The 17,599-nt window shown below is 41.1% G+C and overlaps 1 protein-coding gene and 1 pseudogene across 1 annotated transcript in view; one reads left to right on the top strand and one right to left on the bottom strand.

The window, feature by feature from the left end:
* Positions 1-14,155, bottom strand: part of PPP6C (protein phosphatase 6 catalytic subunit) — a 35,486-nt gene extending 21,331 nt beyond the window's left edge. The window contains exon 1 of the mRNA XM_029919757.1: positions 13,983-14,155. Within this exon, the coding sequence (XP_029775617.1) occupies positions 13,983-14,057 (75 nt within the window). The 5' untranslated portion in view covers positions 14,058-14,155. The remainder of the gene's footprint in view (positions 1-13,982) is intronic.
* On the top strand, positions 801-1,077 carry LOC115276842 (annotated as a pseudogene).
* Positions 14,156-17,599: the final 3,444 nt, after the last annotated feature.

Genomic DNA, 17,599 nt, shown 5'->3' with positions numbered 1-17,599 from the left:
AGTTGGACACTTAACAACTGAGTCACCCAGCACCCCTGATTTGCAATTTTGGATGAAAGTCCTTTATCAGATGGGTATTTTGCAAATATTTTTTTCCCAGTCTGTGGCTCATCTTCCCATTCTCAACTGTGTCTTTTACAAAGCATAAGTTTTTAATTTTAATGAAGTCTAATTTATCAATGATTTCTTTCATAAGCAGACTGTTTTGATTTGAGTTTAGTTTGAGGGGATGGGGGATGAGGAATTCAATTTTAACAACTTCATTGAGATATAATTCACATACCAAAAAATACCTCTTTAAAGTACAAAATTCAGTTGTTTTTTAGTATACTCAGTTTTGGGAAACCATCAGCATAATTAATTTTAGAACATTTTGGGGGGCACCTGGGTGGCTCAGTCGGTTGAGTGGCCAACTTAGCTCAGGTCATGATCTCGCAGTTCATGAGTTCAAGACCCACGTTGGGCTCTATGCTGACAGCTTGGAGCCTGGAGCCTGCTTTGGATTCTGTGTTTCCTTCTCTGTCTGCCTTTCCCCTGTTCACGCTCTGTCTCTCAAAAATAAATAAACATTTAAAAAAAATTTTTTAATCCCTATTAAAAAAAAGAAAGAACATTTTCAGTGCCTGCTGGTGGTGGCCACATCACTGTGTGGGAACTTGTTGGCTGTGACCTTTGGGCTGGGAAGGACCATGCTCTCTGTAGAGGTAAGGGAACCAAACTAAATAAAGCCACGGCCAGTGCAGTGGCAACAGTCGGACTGCTGCTGCTACAGGATTTGCAGGCCATTATTTTTGCAAGCCATGAAACATAATATGGAGCCTTGAGTAAAACAAGTTTTTCAAAATCTACCAATTCTGCCTTCAGTGGTGGCTAGTATAGAGGTGGATTTGCATCCAAAATAACAAAACAAGCAGCAACATTAATACTAGGCATAAGCCTACGGCCAATAAAGGAAAAGTAAGAGATGTTCTTGGATGAATTATGCCTTTAAATCACCTAGATAAGGAAGGATCTCCTTATACAGCAGCCAAAATCAATGAAGCTAAAGATTTACTAGATGGTCAAGCTAAAACATGAAGTAAACGTGATGAATTTTAAGTTCTTGTTAGTTTATATATACAGGTGCCAGCTTTTTAGAATAAAATGCCTCAAAGCTACAAGTTAAATTTTTTTCACCATTCCCCCAAAACTATGTACCCATTGGTAGTCACTCCCCACAACCCCACCCCACAGCCCTAGGCCATTACTAATCTACTTTCTGTCTCTGTGGATTTGTTCAGTCTGGACATCTGGCCTTTTTTTTTTTTTTTAATGTTTACTTATTTCTGAGAGAGAGTGCAAGAGCACAAGCTGGGGAGAGCAGAGAGAGGGACAGAGGATCTGAAGTGGGCTCTGCACAGACAGCAGACGGTCTGATGGGGGGCTCAAACTCACAAACTATGAGATCATGACCTGTGCAGACGTTGGGACACTCAACCAACTGGCCACCTAGGTGTTCCTGGACATGTGGCCTTTTGTGACTAGCTTCTGTCACTTAATATAATGCTTTTGAGTCCACTGATATTGTAACCTTTGTTATTACTTTGTTCTTTTTTTTTTATAAATAAATAATGTTCCATTGTATGTATTTACTACATTTTGCTTATCTACTCACCAGTTGCTAGGCATTTGGGTTGTTTGTTTACACTGTTTGGCTGTAAGAATCTGATTTTGACATATTAAGTCTGAGGTGCCTATCAGACTTCCAAGTGCCTCAGATGTGCTGTAAACAAGTGATCAAATGAGTCTTGAGTTCAAGGAAAAGGATACGATATGGTTCAAAGACCAGTTTAGAGATTGTCAGGTTATACACACACACACACACACACACACACACACACACACACAGGCAGGCATGAGACTAGAAGAGATAACTAAAGTGGTAGCTACAAATAGCAAAAAGGATAAGATCAAGAAATAATCCTTCAGATATACCAGTATTTAAAAGTTAGGCAAGGAGCAGCTGGCTGGCTTAGTCGGTTAAGTGTCCGACTTTGGCTCAGGTCATGATCTCACAGTTCATGGGTTTAAGCCCCTGTGCTGAGCCCTCCCTCTCTCTCTGCCCCTCCCCTGCTCACACCTATCTCTTGCTGTCTCTCAAAAATAAACATTAAAAAAAATTTTTTAACAAAATAAAATAAAAAATAAAAGTTAGGCAAAAAAGAAGGAAGAAACAAAAGAGAGAGCTTGGTGAGAAAGAAAGGCAACCATGACAATGTGGTATCCTAGAAGTCCAGTGAACAAATGGACTTAAAAGAGGAGTGATCAGGTGCGGGGACTGAAAAAAAGAAAGAAAAAGATGAGTGATCAGCTGTGTTCAATGCTGCTGGAAGGTCAAATTTTGGAGAAATAGCATAGGACTGAGAGAGAATATTCCTTTATTCCTAATCAACAAGTACCAATCCTAGAATATTTTATACTCTAAAATAGAAAAGGGGCACACCAATTAATGCCATGGCATAGTTCAGAGGTTGAGAGCACAGCCTCAGAGGTCAAATAATCAGCTTTATCTCTTACAGAGTACTTAGCTTACTGTCCATCACTTAGCTGTGTATCCCTGAGCAAGTTACTTGATTTCTCTGTTTCTCAGTTTCCTCATCCACAAAATAGAGACACCTACCTGGGGATATTCTGAGTATTAAATAAGACAATGCATGCAAAGTGCTCTGCAGAGTTTTATACATACGCATACACAGTTATATACTCTATCTATTACATGTAAGTGTACACTGAATTATAACACATGACCCAAAAGGAGCAGCACTTGGGTGGCTCAGTCAGGTAAGCACCTGACTCTCAGTGTCGGCTCAGGTCATGATCTCACAGTCTGTAAGATCAACCCCTGCATCAAGCTCCATGCTGACAGCATGGAGCCTGCATGGGATTCTCTCTCCCTCTCTCTCTGCCCCTCCCCACCCCTCTAAAAATAAATAAACATAAAAAAAATAATATATTTTTTAAAAATATTTTAAAAATTAAAAATAAGCAGGGGCGCCTGGGTGGCTCAGTCGGTTAAGCCTCCGACTTCGGCTCAGGTCAGATCTCACGTTCGTGGGTTCGAACCCCACGTCGGGCTCTGTGCTGACAGCTAGCTCAGAGCCTGGAGCCTGCTTCCGGTTCTGTGTCTCCTTCTCTCTCTGCCCCTCCCCCCCTCATGCTCTGTCTCTCTCTGTATCAAAAATAAATAAAAACATAAAAAAAATTTTTTTTAATTAAAAATAAGCAGACAAGGGCACCTGGCTGGCCCAGTAAGTGCAGGGGACTTGGGGTTCTGAGTTCAAGCCCCACGTTGGATGTAGACATTACAGATAAATATCTTTATGGGGCACCTGGATGGCTCAGTCAGTTAACAGTCCTACTTCAGCTCAGGTCATGATCTCACAGTTCATGAGTTCAAGCCCCACACTGGGCTCTGAGGGGGCTCTGTGCTGACAGCTCAGGGCCTGGAACCTGGAGCCTGCTTCATAGTCTGTGCCTCAGTCTCTCTCTGCCCCTCCCCCACTCACACTCTGTGTGTGTGTGTGTGTGTGTGTGTGTGTGTATGTCTCTCCTTCAAAAATAAACATTAAAAAAATTTTAATAACATCTTTATAATCTTAAAAATAAAATATTTTAAAAATTAAAAAAACATTTACAAATAAATAAAAATTGAATAAAATTTAATTTTGCGATATGTAAGTTACTTCTTAATAAATCTATTATTTAATATATGTTTGCGTGTGTATATATATAACCTGTTACTGTAAAAAAATAATAATAATTAGAGACACCTAAGTGGCTCAGTCACTTGAGCATCTGACTCTTGATTTTGGCTCAGGTCATAATCTCAGTTTATAGGATCAAGCCCCATGTCAGACTCTGTGCTGACAGTGAGGAGTGTGCTTGGGATTCTTCCTCTCCCTCTTTCTGTGCCCCTTCATAATGTGCAAGCACACATCTTCCCTCTCAAAAATAAACATTAATAATAATAATAACCACATTAATGAGAACCACTGAAAACCACTCCTTACAGAGATGACTACTCTTCGAATTTCAAACATTTCTGAAATGTTTTTTTTTTATGTTATACAATTTTTAAAATAATACAATGGTTTTTTTAATTTGTTTAATGTTTGTTTATTTTTGAGAGAGAGACAGAGCATGAGCAGGGGAAGGGCAGAGAGAGGGGGAGACAAAGAATCTGAAGCAGATGCCAGGCTCTGCACAGAGCCCAATATGGGGCTCGAACTCACGAACCATGAAGTCATGACCTGAGCCAAAGTCGGACACTTAACTGACTGAACGATTCAGGCACCCCTACAGTGACATTTTAAAGTACCTATCTTGGGACCTTACCCACCTTATTTAGGTATAATCTCTTGTCTAATTAACATCTGTACTATTTTTCAGGTACACTCACCAAACCTTCTCAAAGAGAATTTCACCAATGTATTTGTAGAAGTACTTTGCTGTAATCTGTATAAGAGTGGGCAGAGTGTGTTGCCCGTGAGGCCTACATGTTGTCAGGCACTTGCCCCATCCACACTCCTTTTCAGATTTTACGCCTTTTAAGAAAAAGCCTAACTTGCATCAGTGAATGTCAGAACCCGTACAAGGAATTTCAACATTTCCCCCAACACATCCTCTGACATAAGCTGCCAAAGAAGCTGCCTCCCATTCTTCTCTCCATAACGCATCTCTGGAAAAGAAAAGTTCTCTATTTCCTACCATGTTGATCAGTCTACTTGCCCACTCCCACGAAATTGTTGGTTACTTGTAAATTGGGAGGCTCCACTGTGTACATCCTTTGGAAGATCAATTACTAAAATGTTACCCAAACAAACCTACTATACATCCCAACCTGAATTAAGCCAAACTGTCCTTCAGGGAGGCCTGTCTTCCCTCTGCATTATACTACCCTCCTTTCCCAACTGCTTTTTCTCAAATTTCAATTTATCTATGTATATAATTTTTTTAAGTAGGTTCCACACCCAAAACACAGAGCCTGAACTCAGAACCCTGAGATCAAGACATGAGCTGAGATCAAGAGTCAGATGCTTAACTGACAGGGCCACCCGGGCACATCCCACAAATTATACTCTAATGTCATGCCATACACCTGTAGTAAGGGACATTCAAGGAAACAGAGCTGGTCACTGTGTAGACTGTAAATGAGATGCACAGGATGTTGCTATTAAACAGTGTAGGAATGTCTTTTTGCTCCCTATATCAGGGATAGGTGTGATTTCCCTGAGAAGTTTCTCTTTGTCATCTTTGAGACTTGGTGAATTTTTTAACTGATCAGTTTCTATCTTTCAGTAGACTCCTAGAAAATTAAGGGCTTAAGCTCAAAAAAGTAATCTAATCATCACAGCTTTAATTTTGTGTACAATTCTTACTTTTACTACTGGTAGCAGCTTGGTTTCCTATCTTTACATTCTCTCTGTCTCATTTTTCTTACTTATTCTAAATGTAATTTACCTTGCTATATTGAATAATTGAATATATAATTGAATAATATACAGAATAAGCCATTCTATATTCTTTTGGGACCAAGGTTAAGATATCATTAACATTTTGAAACTAATGACAGCACAGATTCCTGAGGGACTCCACGATTCCCATGTGCGAATGTGCCAGAATTTACTTCTACCCCAAAATGCCCCCGAACTGCAAGCTACCACTAGTGATTGGCCCACATCCCCCAGTGCTGATCTAAAAGCAACAGTAAACTATAAACTCAAAAACTTTACTGTGAAATCTTGCCAACCTTAAAAGCTGGTGAGTGTCCAGGAAATGCATGTAAACTACTTAGGCAGCATCTTCAACCCAAGGCAAGGCACACTACCTTGAGTAAAATAACAGCTGGCTCTAGTCACTGCCACTTCTGTGGTTCCAAATGAGGACTTAAAGAACTGAATCTCTAACCCAAGCTATTATTGCCTCTCATCTCTCCAGTTCAACAGCTTACAAATTCAAACCAAGCACACACAAAATACGAAGTCTGTAATCTCAGTACAAACTTGATAGGAGTCAGCCAACTACACACACAGTGGCCTCAAGGAACGTACCCTTGCCATGGGGAACACACACAACCCTTTCTTCCAAAGCCTTTTTATGGCTTTGTTCTACTGCTTGGTTCATATGAAGTGTGGTTTCTCTTATTGCTCCAAAACAGTCACTGAGGCAAGATTCTCAATCTTACCCAATTTTAGGGCAAACTATACCCATCTGACCCCATGGTGCCCAGTGAATTCCCAATCCTTGAACAAGTAGGGGTTCATAGCCCTCTTCATAGAAGATATTATATCCCTTCTCTACCTTTTCCTCAAAATAGTCAAGGTTCCATTCCATCCTCTGCTCCTATCTCCCTGTTCCCCATTGCCTCTCATATTTAAAACAGTGGGCTTAAAATGTTTTAACTCTATGTTTAGCTGATCTTGCTATTTAAAACATACCATTTCCTTTAAAAACATACTGGTATTTATAAAATCTCTTGGCTTATGAAATAAAAATCTATCTAAAATGATTTTTTATATGCCCTTGTATAGAACTTCTACAAACCACTGGGAATAAGGAGTTGGAACCCAACACCACAAGAAACTTCACACCCTTACAATCCAAAAGGAAGTATCTGTACCTTAAACCTAAACCAAAGTTTCTCAGCCATGTCACTACGGGTAATCCTTTGTTGGAGGGGGGGGGGGAGCCTATTGTCCTGTGCATTATAGGAAGTTTAGCACCATCTCTGGCCTCTACACCCACTAGATACACACAGTAACTCCCTAGCTGCTACTATCACACAGATACTAGATACACACAGTAACTCTCTAGCTGCTACTATCAAAAAAGGTCTCCAGACACTGCCAAATATCTTCTCAGAGGCAAAATCACCCCCAATTCAAAACCATTGATTTAGAGTTTTTTCCTGAGTTAAAACTATTAGAACTATTAGTGTCTGAAAACACATTTGACAATCAATAAATATTTGTTACCTAACCAGCCTGTGTATCTAACAGTCTTCTGGATATCTCTACCTAAGTGACTTGACAGCATCTCAAACTCAGTATGGCCCAAACCAAACTCCCTTGCATTCCTTAATCTACTTTCAGTATTTACTAAGTAATCTATGCCAGAAACTGAGGTTACACTGAACTCTCTCTTCCTCGTAACCTAGACCTAACCTGTCAACAGGTCCTACTATACCTTCTTCATCTCCTTTTATTTGGTTTTTCGTTTTATTTTGTTTTAGTAATCTCTAAACCCAATGTGGGGCTTGAACTTGCTACCACAGATCAGAGCTGCATGCTTTTCTGACTGAGAGAAGCAGGCACTCCCATCTCCTTTTAAATACGGCCTACTGCCTCTGGAACATTTTTGTCCCATTTCAAATGACAGTCTACAAATGCTACCAGACTCTTATTTCTAAAATCTACTGTCACAGTCCTCCTCAAAAATCTCTCAAGGGTACTCCTCTGTCTATGTCAGTGTTTCCAAACCTCTAGTCAGGTGACATCTTCATGATTTTTATCATATTCCCACCACATACTACAGTGTATCCCTGTAATAGTTTTCTTTGAATCTCCTTTTCTTTTTAGTTAGCTATATTTTAAACAACATCCCAAATTTGTAGTATGATTTGTTTTTCCCCTAAAATATAAAAGCGTTTCAAAGTGTTTATCTGTGTACCACCTAAAAGATAAAATTCCGAGTCTTCCATGATTTGGCCTCTGCCTGCCTTCCAAGCACCACCTCCAGCCAGACCAAACCAGTTCAAGTCGCCTGAACCAGCCATGTTCTTTCAGGTTAAGCAATACCATTGCATATGGTATTTATTCTGCTTGAACATTCTTTCCTTACTGTTTTGTCTACCTGAACAAACTCTGCTCATGCTCTCCTTGTTCGTTCTGTGTGAAATCATCGCTGGCTCGAGTTAGATGCTGCTTCCAATATGTTCCCCAATATCCTGACCCTTTATTATAGCACATAACACACCATGCAATAATCATTTATTTATCTCTCTTTTACTGTATCGAAAGCCCCTCGAAGGTAGAGAGAAGTATCAGATTCTATCTCTAGCACCCACAGGAACAGTACTTGACAAAAGGAGACATCTGAAGAAATGTGCGTTTGTAAAATGGTTTAAAATTATACTTGAAAATTTTTTTAATATGTATTTATTTTGGAGGGAGAAAGAGGGAGGGAGGGAGGGAGAGAGAGAGAGAGAGAGAGAGAGAGAGAAAGAATGAACATGAGTGGGGGCGTGGAACAGAGAGAGAGAGAGATGGAGAAAGAATCTGAAGCAGGCTCCAGGCTAAGCCGTTAGCAAAGAGCGTAATGCAGGGCTCGAACTTATGAACCACCAGATCATGACCTGAGCTGAAGTCAGACGCTTAACTGACTGAGCCACCCAGGCGCCCCTATACTTTTTTAAGTTTACTTATTTTGAGAGAGAGAGAGAGAGAGAGAGAGAGAGAGAGAGAGAGCGAGCATGTGCGTAAGCAGGGGAAGGAAGAGAATCCCAAAGCAAGCTCTGCACTCTCAGCACTGAGCCTAATGCAGGGCTTAAACTCACGAACTGCAAGATCATGACCTGAGCTGAAATCAAGAGTTGGGACGCTTAACCGAATGAGCCACCCAGGTGTCCCCCAAAAAAACAGTATACAACTAAATTCCACAAACCTTAATTGTCACATACAAGGCAGTGTTCTAAGACTATGGAGAATACAAAAATAAGTATACATGATTCTGGCCCTCAAGAAACTTGTAGTCTATGGATGGCTGTCCCTAGACAAACTGGATGACTATCAGTTGAGTGTCCAACTCTTGATTTCAGCTCAGGTCATGATCTCAGGGTTGTGGGAACAAGATCCACATCAGCACCCCACCACCCCGCACTGAGCGTGGAGTCTGCTTAAGATTCTCTCTCTCCCTCTGCCCCTCTCCCTGCTTGCGCTTTCTCTAATTTGAAAAAATAAAGAAGAAAAAGAAGAAGCTTTGCAGTCTAATGGTAGAGACTGACATAGCTGCTATCACAGAAGACAGAATGGGAAAATGGAGCAACAAGGTGCTATGTGGCAAAGGTCAGTACAGGAAAAAGAGAACGGGATTTCTTTTTTAAATTTTTATCTGTTTATTTATTCTTGAGACACACACACACAGTGCAAGCAGGAGACGGGCAGAGAGAGAGAGGGAGACACAGAATTGGGAAGTAGGCTCCAGGCACAGAGATCAACGCAGGGCTTGAACCCATAAACGACGAAATCATGACCTGAGCCGAAGTTGGACATTTAACTGATTGAGCCACCCAGGTGCCCCCCAAAACAGAAATTTTTAAGAGCAAATATATTCAGGTATATATTCCACTGAGTCACTGTAGCAAAACCTACTTAAACCTCAAGTCTTGGCTCTAATATTTGTTCTGCCTTACACAACAATTGTGTAAATGATAGGATGAACATGAAGGTACCCTGAAAACTGTAAGCAGCTACACACCTAATCATTGCTAATACTTCTGACTGTGGAATCTAGGAGCCCTGCATGGAGAAAGTAGCATCTAAGCTAAAGCCCAAAAGGGGCAAGCATACTGTACCCAATACAAGGGTACTGTATAGAGGAAAAACAAATGGTACTTATAGATGTGAACCCCAGACAGTCTGCCTAGGTTTGAATCCTAGCTCCTCCACTTACTTCCCAGCTTTGTAACTTTGGAAAGTTACTTAATCTGTCTGTGCTTCAGTTACCTGTCTAAAAAATGGAGCAAATATTATACATAACTCATAGAGTACTAAATGATTTAATACTTGTGCTATGGAAGTATTTAAAAAGTAGGTGATAGAAACAGACTGAGCAGAAGCTACGTAGGCAGAAAATTCAGAGTATGTTGTCAGAAGAGAGCAGTCCAATGTGCTTAGAATGGAAAGTAAAAAGAAAAGTGATGAAGTGGAAGATGTACCTAGAAAAGTATGCTATTTGTCATCCTAAAAAAGCTATTAACTGCAACAAAAAAAGAGTTCTGCATAGGGAGACTGTCCAACCTAGTTCACTCATTAGGTGTGCATCCTTAGGCAAATCATACACTCTGTGGAGCTTAGTACCTCTTGGTAAAATAAGAAGGGTACAGAACTAGAAGAACTCTGATTCACTCTTAGCTCTGAAATTCTAGGAAAGGGACTAGAGTCATTAGAAACATGCCCTGTCCCAAAGGACACCTACAGTTACACGTAATTAGTCCAAATTGGGATGTGTCATAAACGTAAAATATACACATTTCATAGACAGTACCCAAAAAGGGGTAAAATATTAAATTAATAATTCTATATTGATTACATGTTGAAATTGGGTTAAATAAAATATTACTAAGATAAAAGAAAAAGGAGGGCACCTGCGTGGCTCAGTCGGCTGAGCATCCAATTCTTGACTTTGGCTCAGGTCATGATCTCATGGTTTGGGAATCGAGCCCCCTGTTGGGCTCTGCACTGACAGTACAGAACCTGCTTAGGATTCTTTCTCTCCCTCTCTGCCCCTCCCCAGCTCTTTCTCCCTCAAAATAAATAAAAACACTTTAAAAAATTAATGTCAACTGTTCCTTTCTATTTTTTTTAAAACATGACCATTTGAGACTCATGTTTCTGAGCATTTTATTTCTACCAGACAGCACTGTTGTAGACTATTTTCATAAGACATAGGAGAATGTAATTCTGTGGCCACAAAGATAAACTAAATGGCAGGTATTATCAGAGAGGGTCTTGGGAACACTGAAGACACTCTTTCTTCTAGCCCTATACAAAGCCATAGTGTATTCCGAACTGCCGCACTGGGTATGATCTTCCTTGCAGTACTTAAAAAAGATACAATGAAAAACCAAACAACTTAGGTAAACAATATGATCAATAAAACAAACACTACGGTGAGTGACTAAACTAATGGGTTGCAAGTCTGGAAGGATGAAGACTACTGTTTGTGATGAGAATCTATAAAATCAGAATTCGAAATGAGGAGGTACAAAATCTCAGAAAAAAAACCAGGCAGAATTTTTTGAAGTTTAACAGAAGCATTTCAAATAAAGGTACAACTTTGCAGACCAAGGAGCCGATATGAAAAACTCATGAGATGGCTCAAACTAAACACAAAAGTGAGTTCCAAAAAGATTACATTAACTATTAATTCATAAAAGCGGTTATTATGGAACTGCATAGTTCCATTGTGCAATTTCTTTACTTATATGTCAACTTTAAGAACCATTCAAGGGGTGCCTGCGTGGCTCAGTCAGTTAAGTGGCCAACTTCAGCTCAGGTTGTGATCTCACAGAGTATGGGTTCAAGCCCTGCGTGGGGCTGTGTGTTGAGAGCTCAGAGCCTGGAACCTGCTTCAGATTCTGTGTCTCCCTCTCTCTCTCTGCCTTTCCCCTGCTTGCTCTCTGTCTCTCAAAATAAAATAAAGACATAAAAAAAATTTTTAAACAGAACCGCTCAAGAGGTCAATCTACAAGTTATAGACTCCCTACTCCACCAAATTCTTCAGTATTCAGTTAACCTACTTTTATTCTTCCACTTGGCCATATATAGAATTTATATCTCTTAAGAGCCTCTCTGAACTCTTTACTGTAGATGAGAACCACATGAGCTCCTTTTTAATAAAGATTATGTTTTGGCCCACTCATATTTCATCTTTATTCCTACAAAACAGCTTTGTACATTCAATCTAGTATTATTGATCTGACCACCTTCAATTCAAAATAGAGAAATCATGATTAGGTCTGAAACATCCTACGCATTTATTATTTTATTTAGTGCCTCCAACTTCGAGTCAATTTGAAAACACAGGTGAATTGTTGTCTTCTTTTTTTACCAAAACAAATCTTTTCCTTAATGTCCATTAAGTAGCCCCAATGATTTGTTTTCTTCCTCTGACACAATCTTTTATTTGGCCCTAAAGCCTCAGACAAGGGCTCCTGGAATACTTTCTTGGCCTGTCTAATTTTAGTTTCTAATTCATGCCAAGAAGTAGAAACAAAATTAAACTTCTTTAAAAATACTCCAGACATGAACAACACAAGTACATTAATCTGGTCAAACCATTTCCAAGACAAAGAAGAAAAGCCTCCACTTCTAGAGAAAAATTCAGAATCTCTTTTCCCAGTAGTTGCCCAGAAGATTAAAAAAAAAAATTATTAAGAAACAGATACACACTAAGTACAGTCCAATAGTGTTGCAAAGAGAAATGAAATGGTTTGACACCGATATTTCCTTTAGATAGGAAGAAAACCCAATGTTTATTAAACTAAAAGGTCTAAAGAAAATCCAACTGATTATCTTTCAAATAATTTCGACAGCCAATCTCAAATTAATTTCAAGACACACTGTAATAATAAGCAACGTTTTATTAATTATAAACACAAAGTTTAAAACAGCTCTACATGTGCTAAACACAAAAATATTCCACATCAAATCACTGGTATGAAAAAAAATCAACTTCATATATGGAATTAACAATGCTACCACAAGACATATGGTTAGTTTTCTACTAATTAGGGCCCAATGTTGGTTGTATCCTCATTTCCTTAAAAAAGCAAATAACAGAAGGAAGCCACAAAACTAAGGTCTGAAGAACTCAGATGAAATAAAAGCTACATTTCTAGTATTGGCTTTGTCCTCATTTTAATCAAATTATCCTATTAAACAAGGGGAAATGCACAAGAATGACTCCCCCATCATACAGCACATATAATTAATAGGTAAATACACTTAACTTACATCCACCAGAACTGATGTGACCTTAAACATTTTGCATACTTGTTGACTGATGTTAAATATCAACTTCCTGTATCAGCAGAGCAAAAGAAAAAACAACAACAGTATCTTCCTTAAGAGAAAGAAGAATTTACAAAGATAAACTGCTTTAAATCCACAGATGAAGGTGGGGGGGGAAGCACGCAAAACTATCAACAGTTTACCCACTTACCACACAGCAAATCAAAGTTAATTGAACAAGTAAAACGGGCACTAGCGCTCATCGCTAAACACTGTCAGCCACCTAAGCACTGGTTTTAACAAACTCATGGGAACACTTGTCAGAAAAGCAGTACACCAAAACAGTGACATTCCTCTCTCTTTCTTCCATTCCTTTACCCATACAAACATGCACTGTTACTTGGATTAAGCAGTAACAAGGAACAGCTCATCTCCTTTGGGAAACCAAGTAAATGAACTCTTGAGTTAAGAAGAGATTATGAGGAAACAACTTCAGGGGCAGGAAAGTATTTGTATGGAGGGCCTACTACTTTATCCACTGAAATTAGCTCAACAACCTACTGGAAAACGGTTATCTGGATTAGAAGTATAGCAACACTCCTACCAAGGAATTGGGACGCGGGGTACGGAAAGGGGGAAGACCTGACGCTCTCTGACATCGCTTACCGACCGCCCTGGCCCCACCGTCTTCCCATTCCGCCGGGACCTAAACACACTGGGACCGCTTTCCGGGAGCCGGTAGTGTCTCCTGTCAGACGCTGGCCACCCCACGCTCCTGTCACCACCTCTGAGGGACGACCCCATCCCGAGAGCAATATCCATTGGGACACGGCCGGCGTCCGGGAGACCGGGGTCGGGGTGAGCGCAGAGGAGTCCTCCAAGCAAAGCTGTCAGGGCTCAGAGCCCTGGCGTAGCCCGAAGGCCAAGAGGGGAAACCCTGGGACAGAGGCCGCGACTACCCTCGGGATCCCCTCCGAGGAAAATGGGACAGCAGCATTCGGGGGACTGGGGCTCCCCCCCACCCCGCCCCGCTCTCCGCGTGACGCCGGGTCTGACCGAGTCGCTTCCCCCCGCAATAGGCTCTCCACCGGAACCGGACCGGACCGGGGGCCGGCTGGGGTCCCGTAAAGAGAGGAAGGGCGGGTCGGCGGGAGCTCTACTGCCGGAAGGGGCGAGCCCCGCAAGCAGCGCTCCCGCCCTGGCTGGACTCACCTTCAGGTCGTTCTCCGGGAGGTACTTGCACAGCCGCGCTATCTCCACATACTTGTCCAAGTCTAGGGGCGCCATTTTAAAAATAACAAACCCGACGGTGGCGGCGGCGGCGGCGGCGGCGGCGGCAGTAGTAGCGGCGGCGGCGGCAGCGGCGGAGGCCGAAGCCGGAACTCTACCTACGTCACGTCCGGCCCGTGCGAGGCGTCTGCGCAGCGGCGTAAAGCTTGACCCGATTCTCCCCGCTGCCTCCACGGCACACGCTCTCTCCGGCTGAACCCAGGCTGCAGGTCCCTAGAGGAGAATCGTGGTCCAGACAGTGAAATCTGCTGGGACCCGTAGTTGTCTGCAGCGTGGAGTTCTGGGATTTGTAGTTTTCAGTAGTGGCCCGCTACTCCACTTTTTCTCCCCTTCCTTTCCTTTAGAGTTTGACTACTGTCGGCCCAGCGAGGCTTTTCTGATGCAAAAAGACAAAGTAGGTGACTCTAGCCATTCCTTTGTTTCTCATTTCGACCCATTTAAGCATTCTCTCACCAAAACATCTTAAGTTAAAAATTGGGTAAGCCTGGCCATAATAACCTGTTTGCACTTAAAGCCTTGTGAAAACCTTGTCTAAACCTGTCAGAGACATCAAACTACCGATCTTGCCCCCTTGAAGGAAGGGAAACAATGATTAAGCGTTTTTTATGCTAAATGCAGTATAAATGCTGTTTTTCCGTTTAATTCTCATAATAATAGGAAACCGAGGTTCAGAGAAGTTAAGTAACTTGTCTCCAAACTCACAGGAATTAGGCATGGGAGCAGAGATTGGAACATAGGTCTAGCTGGTTTAAGTGCACTTCAGTGTGGGTCTGATCATGGCAGGGAGTCTTTTGTTCTACTCCCAGCGCAATAAACAAACAAACAAACAAACAAACAACCCTGGCATTTAGTATAGCCAACAATTGTTCATTTAACAGCTATTTATTGAACACCAACTTTATGCCAGGTACTGTTGCAGGCACTTAACGATATTTAGCAAGCAAAATAGACAAAGATCGCTATCCTCTATCTGTAACTACATTCTAGAAGAAAAGACAACGTAAACAACATAATGAATAACTAAGAATTTTAGAAAGTGATAAGTGCTAGGGGGTATAACAGTATAAGGGAGATGGGACGATGTATTTCTAAGAACCAATAGAGGTAGGGGAGTTAGGTATTCAGACACTTGATGGCGATTATAGGGAAGAAGTTACACAGAGGCCTTAAGATGGTAGCATATCTAGATGGAATTTTGGAAATGGGAAGATTAGTGTGGTTGGAGCGAGAGGAGAGGAGAGAAAATAAAGGTTTTACTTTTACTCGAATAGGGAGTTACTGCAGGGTTTCCAGTAGAGGAGTAACATGTATAACTCATTTTAAAAGGATCACTCTGGCTGCTGTATGAATGAGACTGTATTAGGCAATGGTTGCAGTTGAGACACCACTTAGGAGACTTGTAAAATACAATAGTAGCAGGTGCTCAATATTTGTTGTTTAGGTGACCCTGGACTGGATCTTCTTGCACTAAAGTGTATTTCGGGGACAAAGTTCTTGCAACTGTTCTGTAATTATAAAATTGTTTCAAAATAATTAAATTTTTTCAAGATTTTCTTTTTAGGTAATCTCTACACCCAACATGGGGCTCACACCCACAACCCCGAAATCAAGAGGCACATGCTGTAGTGACTGAGCCAGCTGAGTACTCCTAATTAACTTTTAGTTTGTTGCAGGGTGCCTGGGGGGGCTCGGTCTGTTAAGTGTCTGACTCTTGGTTTTGGCTCAGGTCATGATCTCACGGTTCCTGAGTTTGAGCCCTGCATCTGGCTCTGTGCTGACAATGTGGAGCCTGCTTGGGATTCTCTCTTTCTTCCTCTCTCTGCCCTTCCTGCATGGTCTCTCTCTCTCTCTCAAAATAAATAAACTTAAAAAAAATTTTAAGTTTGTTGCAGGATGAATGATGCCCACAAGCATACATTTCTGTATTTCTTCACCAAATAGTTATATAGCACTTAAAATATGAATGAGACAGATATGATTCTTACCCTCATGGGGCTTACAGTCTGACAGAGGCGACAACAATATACATATAAATTAGCAATTACCTAATTGCAAAATGTTATTAGTGCTAAAATGGGAAAGAAGGGGTACTGTAAGTAAGAAAAATGGAGTGGAAGAAACCTACTTTAGGTTGGCAATATATTTTCTTATTGCTTTATGTTTATTTATTTATTTTTGAGAGAGAGAGAGAGAGAGAGAGCAGATTGGGGAGGGGCAGAGAGAGAAGGGGAAAGAAAGAATCCCAAGCAGGCTCTGCACTGTCAGTGTAGGGCCTGACATGGGGCTAGATGGGGGGCTCGAACTTATGAATCGTGAGATCATGACCTGAGCCAAAATCAAGCCAGATGCTTAACCCGCTGAGCTACCCATGAGCCCTAGGTTGGCAATATAGTAGAGGTAGCATGTACAGACTCCAGTACCAGATGGCCAGAGTTCAAATCAAGGTTCTATTACTCATACCATGATTTTGGCAAGGTTATTTATCCTTTCTGTGCTCCAGTTTTCTTGGCTTCTATATGGAGATAATAACTGCCATTGCATTGTACGGAAACAATAATAATAATGCTGTATAGACATACCGAGTTTAACAGAGTTAATATATAGAAAGGACTTAAAATGATAACATGTACAGAGTGAGTGCAATGCGACTGTTAGCTCTTAGTGTTAGGTGAGCAGAAAAGGCCTTTATGAAGAGGTAAATTTGAGATTTTAGGGAAAAAAACAACATAAGGATGACATGCTCAAAGTTCCTTGGAGAAGAAATTCCAAATGAGGAAAAGACACTATTGTTTTTGACTTTTTAACATTATTACAGGGGCGCCTGGGTGGCTCAGTTGGTTAAGTGTCCAGCTTCGGCTCAGGTCATGATCTCACGGTTCATGGGTTCGAGCCCTGCATCAGGCTCTGTGCCGACAGCTAGCTCAGAGCCTGGAGCCTGCTTCAGATTCTGTGTCTCCCTCTGTCTCTGACCCTCCCCTGCTCGTGCTATCTCTGTCTCTCAAAAATAAATAAAAAACAATAAAAATTTTTTAAATCAATAAAATAAAGTAGGCTCCTCACCTAATATGGAGCTCAAACAAAGGACCCTGAGATCAAAAATGGCACACTCTACTGGCTGAGCCAGCAGGTGCCCCTGGCATGTGTTCTTAGTCTTTCTCTGGCAAAGCAGGAAATCCAGGCTCCTGTTTCTGCCAATTTTGTAAGTTATTTGTAAGTTCTCTGGGCCTCAATTTCCATTTGTTTAAGTCTTTTTTAATGTTTATTTAATTTTGAGAGAGAGAGAAAGTGTGAACTGGGGAAGGGGCAGAGAGAGAGAGGGAAACACAGAATCCGAAGCAGGCTTTAGGCTCTGAGCTGTCACAACAGAGCCTGAAGTAGGACTTGAACTCACAGACCCCAAGATCATGACCTGAGCCAAAGTTGGTTGCTTAACCGACTGAGCCACCAGGTGCCCCTCAATTTCCATTTTAAAAATAGATCTCAAAAGTTCCTTCCAGAAATTTCTGAAATGTGATTTCTAGTATAAAGCACAGGTTCAT

The sequence above is a fragment of the Suricata suricatta genome, chromosome 13 (genome assembly GCF_006229205.1).
Source record: "Suricata suricatta isolate VVHF042 chromosome 13, meerkat_22Aug2017_6uvM2_HiC, whole genome shotgun sequence".
Lineage (NCBI taxonomy): Eukaryota > Metazoa > Chordata > Mammalia > Carnivora > Herpestidae > Suricata > Suricata suricatta.
This window is presented reverse-complemented; position numbering and strand designations above follow the sequence as displayed.